Source organism: Pseudorca crassidens, chromosome 15, assembly GCF_039906515.1.
Source record: "Pseudorca crassidens isolate mPseCra1 chromosome 15, mPseCra1.hap1, whole genome shotgun sequence".
Taxonomy (NCBI): domain Eukaryota; kingdom Metazoa; phylum Chordata; class Mammalia; order Artiodactyla; family Delphinidae; genus Pseudorca; species Pseudorca crassidens.
The window spans coordinates 8,324,311-8,333,243 of record NC_090310.1 but is presented as its reverse complement, the minus strand read 5'-3'; the positions used below and the strand labels follow the sequence as shown (position 1 = coordinate 8,333,243).

At 56.9% G+C, this 8,933-nt stretch overlaps 1 protein-coding gene across 1 annotated transcript; it reads left to right on the top strand.

The window, feature by feature from the left end:
- Positions 1–334: 334 nt before the first annotated feature.
- ZP3 (zona pellucida glycoprotein 3) lies at positions 335–7,459 on the top strand. The gene is made up of 8 exons (XM_067705095.1): positions 335–643; positions 2,634–2,752; positions 3,458–3,561; positions 3,638–3,815; positions 3,910–4,027; positions 6,538–6,629; positions 6,766–6,893; positions 7,229–7,459. Exons 1-8 carry the CDS (start codon positions 335–337, stop codon positions 7,444–7,446), a joined length of 1,266 nt encoding a protein of 421 aa, XP_067561196.1. The 3' UTR covers positions 7,447–7,459.
- Positions 7,460–8,933: the final 1,474 nt, after the last annotated feature.

The window sequence follows — 8,933 nt, the reverse complement described above, 5'->3', positions numbered from 1 at the left end:
TTTTTTTTGAGGGGGGGGGGGCGTGCCACACGACTTGCAGCATCTTCATTCCCCAGCTAGGGATCGAACCTGGCCCCCCCTGCAGTGGAAGCGTGGGGTCCTAACCACTGGACAGCCGGGGAAGTCCCAGCGTCTGCGTTTCTAACCAACTCCCAGGTGATGCCGATGCTGCAGGACCGGGAGCCACTTTGAGCAGCGGAGGCCTAGCCCACTGGATTGGCTGGGGAAGGGAGGCAACTGGGAGCCCAGGTGTGAGTAACCATCACCCGGGGTATAAGATGGCGGGGGTGGCGCCTGCCCCGGAGTTGCCAGTGGGAGTGGCTTCGTAGGCACCATGGGGCCGAGCTATAGGCTCTTCGTCTGCCTTCTGCTCTGGGGGAGTCTGGAGCTGTGCAACCCCCGGCCCATCTGGCATGATGAATCCCAACATCTCATGCCATCGAAGCCACCCGCCGTGATGGTGGACTGTCAGGAGGACCAGCTGGTGGTTACTGTCAGCAAAGACCTTTTTGGCACCGGGAAGCTCATCAGGCCTGCAGACCTTACCCTGGGCCCTGACCGCTGTGAGCCGCTGTTCTCTATGGACACAGATCCCGTGGTCAGGTTTGAGGTTGGGCTGCACGCATGTGGCAACCGTGTGCAGGTGAGGCTTGGGCCCCCTCGGCAGCCCCGGCCTCGGGGGGATGACATGGGAGGGGGCCGGTGATGGGGAGTGTGGATGCAGAGCCGGTGTCAGGCGGGGCTGGGGTGAATTCCTTTCATTTGTGGGGTCGGGTGGCTGGAGTAGTTGAGGCCTGAAGCTGGGCCTCAGTGGCACGGGGATGCGGGGGAGTTCCTGCCTCTAGCTGCCTAAGCTGGGGAGGTGGGGTGCAGTCCAGAGGTGGCAGTGCACTTTGGGCCAGACTGGGCACCCCCACTCCGATTCCTGAGGATTTATGAACCCCTGGAGGGCATCCAGGAGAGATGTAGCTGATGTAGGGGAGGAGGGTGTGATAGGATCCCCTGTGGGTAGCCCAGCACTTGTGAGGGGCCCTAGAAATTTGTATGGAAGAGATGAACTTTGACACCTCAGAAAGCTCGGAAGTCATCTCAGAAAAAACACACCAGAATTTTGGCATCCCTCATTCATGTTTAATGGCTTTGAAGGCTTGAACTAAAAGTGATGTTGAGGGAGGGGGCAAAGGGCATCGTGTTCATCTCGGCTGAAGAGGCTCAAAGTGGGTCGCATAGGAGCAAACTCAAGTAGGGGGCATGTACAGGAAGAGAGCTGAGTAATATTCGGGCCAGACGCCTCCCAAGGAGAGTGGGGAGGGGCAGAGCCTCAGACTAGAGGAGGGGCCTTTCAGCAAGGCAGGGCCGGACCGGGCCCAGCTGGTGCACGATTCCCTGGACCGACTTCTGCTCCGGCTCAGAGAGCCTGTCCTCCGCTCTGTCATGCCCCCCTGCCCACCTGGCCTTGAAGCACCGTCAGCCCCCGGAGTCCTCCTCTGGGGCTCTGGTCTCAGTGTGGTGCCCAGGACTGTCCTTGAAGCCTCCTGGGCCTTGTTTCTCTGGGGAGAGCATAGCGAGGGGGCAGGAGTTAAGGAATAATCCTAATTTAGTAACTCCCAGCCTCGGGGCATTAGAATCACCTGGGGAGTGGTTAAAACTCCTGATTCCCACAGCCCACCTTAAATCGGAATGGAGGTGGGGACAGACATCAGTAGCTTTAAGATCCCCAGCTGACTCCACCGTGGAGCACAGCCTGCTGACACCTCTCCCCAGGACAATGTTGCCCAGTCTCGCCAGATGAGAATCCTGCGGGGACAGGGCGGCTTCCTGGGAACGCTACCTGTGCCGGTTCTCGGGGCCTACACTCGGTTTAGTGATGCTCTGCTGTCCTGAAATTCTTTCCTTTTGAACAAGGAGCCCCACGTTTTCACTTTGCACTGGGTCCCACATATATGCAGCGCTCCACCTGGGACCCTTGCTGATAGACAGTTAGGATTCTCCCCTGACATTTGAGCGGGCGGAGGGCAGGGCCAGGCAGCCGTTCCCTGGGGGGCCGGGGTCGGGGGGCAGGTGCTGCAAACTGCCCCAGCAGCACCTGCTTGTGCTCTTCCGGCCTCAGGCAACCGCTAAAAACCAGCTTCCCCTTCTGTGAAATGGGCTTGAGAATAAGTCAGAAGGGGGAGGGCGAGTTAGGTGGTAACTGCTGTGGCAGTGAGTTAAAATTCCTGGAAGTTTCTCGCCTCTTCCTGGAGGCTTTCTTGGCCTCAGGCCTCTCCTGGAAAAGGAAGTGGGGTGTGTGTGTGTGTGTGTGTGTGTGTGTGTGTGTGTGTGTGTGTGTGTGTTAGGGTGGGGTGAGGGCAGCAGTCTGAGAAGGGAGCATACACCCCATGTCTCTGGTCATTGGGCGCTGCTTGGTGATGACACGGAGCTGATCCAGACTCCCTGCGGTGGTGTCACCATTTTGGGGTGAAAAGAGGTGCGAAGGGGTGCCTGTCCAGGCTCTCCCACGTTGTCAGCGGCAGAGCAGGCTTTGAGCCCAGGGCCTGTGTTCTCTCCACCACCAGCGGACGGCCCTCCTGCCCCTGGCCGGGCACATCAGGGCAGGTGATGCTGGGAGAGTTAACCCCTCCCCTTTCCCTCAGGTGACCGACGACGCCCTGGTGTACAGCACCTTCCTGTTCCATGACCCCCGCCCTGTGGGAAACCTGTCCATCCTGAGGACTAACCGCGCGGAGGTCCCCATCGAGTGCCGCTACCCCAGGTCCGTGTGGGATGGGCCTGTTGCTGCCCCTGACACAGAGGTCCCTCAGCAGGCACGTCAGCCTCCTGGCAGCATCTAGCTGTGAGGAGGGGGAGGTGCTTGGGCTGCGGTCCCTGCCCTCAGTCCTGGCGGGAATGGAGGGCCTGCTGCCTCTGCTCTGAGCCTCTGAAATTGGTCCGGGCCACAGCTGCCTCTTGGTGGAAGCTGCGAGGCTGCCCGGCCACTGGCGCCCTCAGAGCTCAGAAGTGGTCTTTCAATAGCGCAGGGGTGGGTTCCAGGCTCTGGCCATCACAACCTGCTCTCTCCCTCTGGCTTTCCCGCAGTGGCTGAGCAAGGGTGGGGAGGCCCCAGCATGAAGCATGTGCCTGTGAACTGGGGCATCGAGGTGGGAGGACAGGGCGACTGGTTTATAACTACAACACCTGGCCCAGTGCTGGGCGGAGTGTGAAGGCCTTGAACCCTGCCCTCCTCTCTGGGAGTGGGGAGGGGAGATGGTGTTGATACCACGAGGAAACAAGGGATGAGGCATGTGTGGAAGGGCTTCCCAGAACAAGATCCTGGAGAGGGGGGCCTCGGACAGTGGGCAGACACATCTGGGCAGAACCATACACACCCCAGAGGAGGGCAGTGTGTCACTAGTAGGGGCTGCAGCCCAGGGACCTGGAGCCCCGGGCCAGGTGTGGACGGTTGCTGTTCTCTTTCCAGGCAGGGCAACGTGAGCAGCTGGGCCATCCTGCCCACCTGGGTGCCCTTCAGGACCACGATGTTCTCGGAGGAGAAGTTGGTTTTCTCCCTGCGCCTGATGGAGGGTGAGCAAGGAGAGCTGGGAGGGGGCAGCCAGCAGGGGGCGCTCTGGCAGACCCTCACCCTGGCCGTGCCTTGCAGAGAACTGGAGCACGGAGAAGACGACGCCCACCTTCCAGCTGGGAGACAGAGCCCACCTCCAGGCCCAAGTCCACACCGGCAGCCACGTGCCCCTGCGAGTGTTCGTGGACCACTGTGTGGCCACGCTGACGCCAGACTGGAACACCTCCCCTTATCACACCATCGTGGACTTTCACGGGTAAGGCTGGGCTACCTCTCTAGGGAACGCTTGTGCAACACGACCTGTGTCACCTCCTCAATCTTTAACTGTGTTTCACTTGTTCTCTTTCAAGTTGTCTCGTGGACGGTCTCACCGATGCCTCATCTGCTTTCAAAGCACCCAGACCCAGACCAGAGACCCTCCAGTTCACAGTGGATGTGTTCCACTTTGCTAATGACTCCAGAAACACGGTAATGGCTTAAGAGCCTGGAATAAGGCTGAACTCATAGGGTCAGGCTGACCAGGCTTACTAGCTGGTGTGGTCACTCACTAGCTGTCCCCTTAAGCAGTGATTTAATAGTTCTGCCCTATCCTAGTAACTTATCAAGTAGAAAAAGCCATGGGCTCTAGTGAGATCTTTGGAAAGGCACAGGCCCTAAGAGACCAGTAGAAAATCCATGAAGGATGGAGAAATTCAGGGATCCTGGAAAGAGAACGAACTAGGAGAATAGGAGCGCAGGAGACCTAGCTGACAGCTCACATCGGATGAGCACCAACGATGCAGCACCTGATGACCAAGTCACTGACTTTGTCCTCACCAAGGTCAGCAGGGCCAGAACCCAGGTGGGTTGAGTAAAGGACTTAATAAGAGCAGGTGTCTGCCTTCCTGGAGGCTTTCTAGAAGGGCAAGGGAAGCAGGGGTGAACTTTTCATGCTAGGTAGCTTCTCGAACTTGATCATAGGCTAGACCTGTGACTTTTTGAAACCTGAGTGCATCAGTATCACCTGGAGGGCTTGTTGAAAGAGACCACTGGGCCCCCCACCCAGGGTTTGGTTCAGCAGGTTTGGAGTGGAGCCTGAAATCTGCATTCCTAATAAGTTTCCAGGTCCTGGTGATGCTGCTGCTCTGGGGTCCACCCTTTGAGAACCACTAAGCTAGGAAGCTCAACTTGACACTCAGGGTGGCAGAGGGGGGAGGGAGCTAAAACGTGGATCACTCGTGATGGCTGGGCAGGAAGCACAGGTAGGACTGGCCTCTAGCCAGAAAGTGCTGGTAGAATCTTACAAACGACAATCAAGGAGTTTTTAAACAAGTTTCCTGAGATAGGATTGGGAGGATGTGAAATTTGGAATAGCTGGTCAGGAAGGATTAGTGACTAAAGCAGGGATTTTCAGCTCTGGCTCTGTACTAACCACCTAAGGACCATCAAAATACTGATACCTCCCATATATTTTCATTTCACTGAGGTGGGACCTGGCATCAACTTTTTCCAGTTTCTTAAAATCTTCAAAAGTGAAGCCAAAAGAATTTCACAGCAAACAGCTATGTACCTACCATCTAGGTTCTACCACTAGTATCTCACCATACCTAGCCACTAGTCTCTTTATTTAGAAATGCATCAGGAGCCTTTTAAGCTCCCTGGCGCGTCTAATCAGCAGCTAGGTTTACAAACCGCCAAACCAGAGGCTTACGTGGCTGGCTGGCATCGAGGGACGAGCGGTGTGAATTTTTAGACTTCGCTGTTGCTACCTCACCTCACCCAGAAGTTCTGTTCGGAGAACGGAAGTTATCTGCTACAGATGGTAGACAGATAGAAGGAAGGGCACAACTGAAGCTACTGGGAGATGTCCTGGAGCTTTCTGATGGCAGGTCCTGGGTTGAATGGGGCTGGGGATAAAAGAAAATAGACTCGGGAAGGGTGCCAGTGCCCACCTCGGTGACCCTGGGGGGCCTAGGGTAGAAGATGCTGGTTGGGGTAGGGAATCGACCTCACAGGTGGTCCAGGGGTGAGGAAGGAGGGGATGAGGCTTCACACAGGTGGTGGCCATCAGCATGGGTGACTCTTGAGCCGGTATCTGCCTCTCCAGGGATGGGCTGGGGGTGACTAAGATCAGAGGACGATCCTGATCAACGGAAAGCAGCCTTGAGCTCTCGGACGGCTCTCCCTCAAAGGTGGGCAGGTGGCTTGTCTGATGGCACAGCTATGGCACAAGGGAGGAAGCTAACGAGGAACCACCCTGGGATCTGAGGCCCCAGTTAGCATCAGCAATGTGTTCTGGGAAGAAGCTGAGGCTCAAAGCGGTTCCCTTCCTGGAGTGGGAACACTAAGGGACCCGGAAGCCCTTCTTTGGTGAGGGGGCTGGGGTGTGTGTGCACATGGAAGGCAGAGGCAGCCAGAAGTGCAACCGGGCTGGTTCAAGTTTCCGAAACGGTTACCCTGCAGGCACGCTTGGCCACTAGGTGGCGGCCGAGGCTTGTGGTTCTGCAGAAGTCTTTAGGAAAGGCGGTGCACCTCGGTTTCTTTGCAGGATTTGGGGTGTGTGTGCATGTGTGTGTTGAGACCCTGAAGTATGAAGGGGGACCTCTGACTGGGGAACCTCTTCCAAAAGGATGCAGGCTGACCTGAGCTCTGGTTTTGTCAAAAACCCCCCCACTCCAGCTGGTCGGGTGGGATTTTGGCCCTTGTGGACTTGATTTCCTGTCCCTGAGGTTCTGACTTAATGGGCCCCGGGGCTTAGGCATGCTAAGTGATTGGAAAAGTAGGGGAAAGACCAGAGGAATAAAGATGATGGTGCCGATTTAGAATCCAACTTGCAACTTGCTCTGAAGTTTGAGGCGGGTTAACCTCTGAGCCTGCACTATCCCATCCCTAAAGTGGGCTTCCCCTCCCCCTCAAGGGTTAAGAGTTAGAGAAGAACTGGCTTACTAGTCACTGCACTGCGTAGAACTCCACCTCGTAACAGCTGCTCTTATTTCCAGATATATATCACCTGCCACCTGAAGGTCACTCCGGTTGACCGAGTCCCAGACCAAATAAGCAAGGCCTGTTCCTTCAGCAAGTCCTCCAATAGGTGAGGAGACCAGATTGGACATAACCGGGGTAGCAAACTGGCCACACTCCTGTTGATTCCCCCAAGGTGCCTACTATCAGCAAACCGCTTCCTGCAGACTGCACAGCCGTCTGACCCTTGTGTCTTTCCCTCTCAGATGGTCCCCGGTAGAAGGCCCTGTTGATATCTGTCGATGCTGTAACAAGGGGAGCTGTGGCGTATCAGGCCGTTACAGGAGGCTGCGCCACCTGGAGGGACAGTCTGTTCCCCGCAGTCGCAGGCATGGTAGGTCTCCAGAGGGCCCCAGGTCTATTGCCCTCCCCTCAGTCTAGGGCACCGGATGTCACTCTAGAGTGACACTTGTTCCCCATTTAAGGCTGCTTACCCCTAGGGGGATGCCATTTCGGGGCTAAGTGAGAGAGGCCCCAAGCCTTCACCCTGCTGTCGGCTGGGGCCATTCTGCAGTCATCCTGGAGTCGTGACACATAATCAGGGGTGTGGGAGAATAATGCAGCTGTTAGAACTAAACCTACTGGTCTAGAACCCACTGAGCAACCCCAAACCCCTAACCTGACTCCTGTGTGGGGACTAAGGTGACCCTTGGATGTCTTGTCTTTCAGTGACAGAAGAAGCAGATGTCACAGTGGGGCCACTGATCTTCCTGGGGAAGACTAGAGACCACAGTGTGGAAGGGTCCACCTCCTCTCCCCCCTCGGTGATGCTGGGCTTAGGCCTGGCCACTGTGGTGTCCCTGACTGTGGCCACCATCGTCCTGGGTTTCACGGGGAAGCGTCGGGCTGCTTCCCACCCCGTGTGCCCTGTGTCTGCTTCCCAATAAAAGAAGAAAGTGACCTCTGGGGTGTGGCACCGTAACTAGATGGGGGTGAATTGGGAGGGGCTGTGTAGGGGCGGAGGGTGGACTGTAACAGGATCGTGGGTGCAAGCAGCGAAACTGAAGTACCATTGTGTCTTTAGCAAGTCTGTGTATCAGAGCGGGTGGGGCTTGTCTTCCCAGGGCGAGTATAATCCCACATCTCCAAGGAGGCCAAGATGAGAGGTGCTGGGGGCTAAAGAAGGGTGGGCCCTGCCAGCCCCGCTTCTAGGGGGCCAGAGGGTCCTGGCTCTGGGCCCTATGGGTCTGATGCCAGGGCTGGGGGCAGGGAGGAAAGGACTTCTAGTCGCCTTCCCTAATGGCAGCAGGCACGAAGCCACATGTCCACGTGCTGGAAGCCCAAAGGCCAGAAGTGATGGTCTAGGGCATGGTCACCTGGGACCTGAAGTTGCTGTACGGGAACCCTTCTGGGGGGTGAGTGTCATGGCCAAGTCACCAGCTGTGGGTGCTTCAGGCCTTCCTGTGACCGAGGGGAGCTGCCTCTCGGCCTCCCTCACTTTCATCACTACCCCCCAGAAGCTGCCGTGCTCCCCCAGGCCCTGGCCACAGCCTCTGGGAGTGCTCAGCAAGGGAATGGTGCCCCAGTGGTGCCCAGGAAGCCTGTGGCCCCTCTCCAGGGGAGGTGGCCGTGCTCCCGCTGTTGAGGGCTGTGACGTCCCCACCATCGGCTGCCCTTTAGCTCCCCAACCTCACCACCAGCTGCGACTCATTCTCACTGGGTGAAGATCTCCTTCACCGTGGAATCCCAGCTTTGCTAGTCACCTGCTGTGAGCCTGGGCATCCTTGGGGGCAAAACGGGGCTGGTACCTGCTGGGCAGGGCTGTTAGGCATAAACTGATTGGAGTCAAATGGCACTTAAATACGTTCAGAGCAAGATCTGTGAGATTCTGGGCCTCAGAAGTACAGGAAGGCCTAGGTCCTTCCCCTCCAAGCATGGTTTTATGAACACTGTTGGGCATCACCTGGGGATTTGTGGGAAAGGCAGAGTTTGGGGCCCCATCCCAGACCTAAGAATCTGCATCTCAACAAAATCCCCAACTGATTCAGGTGTGTGAAGTACTCTGGGCCAGCAGAGTTCCATCAAGAAGGAATCCTGTCCCCTGCCCCCATCAGGTGTGCTGTACAGGAGTAAAAGACTCAGGGGTAGAAAGGGTGGGCTTCCTGGAGGTGGTGATCCTGGAGCAAATCCTCAAACAACGAGCAGGTCCTAGCTGGGCAAAATGGGGGAGGTGGGTGTGGAGGGAGGAGAGGATGGTGAGAACCTGTGGCTGTAGGAAGAGAGGACCTGGATGTCCAGTAAGGGCGAGAGTGGAGAAGCTGGCCACACAGGGCTGATAACATGAAAAAGAGCCACTGAAGGGCTGAGTGCCATGGATGGGCCGTCTCTGTCAGGGAGATCGAGCAGCAGAGTAAAACCTGGAGGCTGACAAAAA

Bases quoted from the DNA above. Each gene is read 5' to 3' on its own strand.
- ZP3 (XM_067705095.1), top strand. From the start codon at position 335: ATGGGGCCGAGCTATAGGCTCTTCGTCTGCCTTCTGCTCTGGGGGAGT. The intron at 644-2,633 runs GTGAGGCTTGGG...CCTTTCCCTCAG, and splicing joins CATGTGGCAACCGTGTGCAG to GTGACCGACGACGCCCTGGT. The intron at 2,753-3,457 runs GTCCGTGTGGGA...TTCTCTTTCCAG, and splicing joins ATCGAGTGCCGCTACCCCAG to GCAGGGCAACGTGAGCAGCT.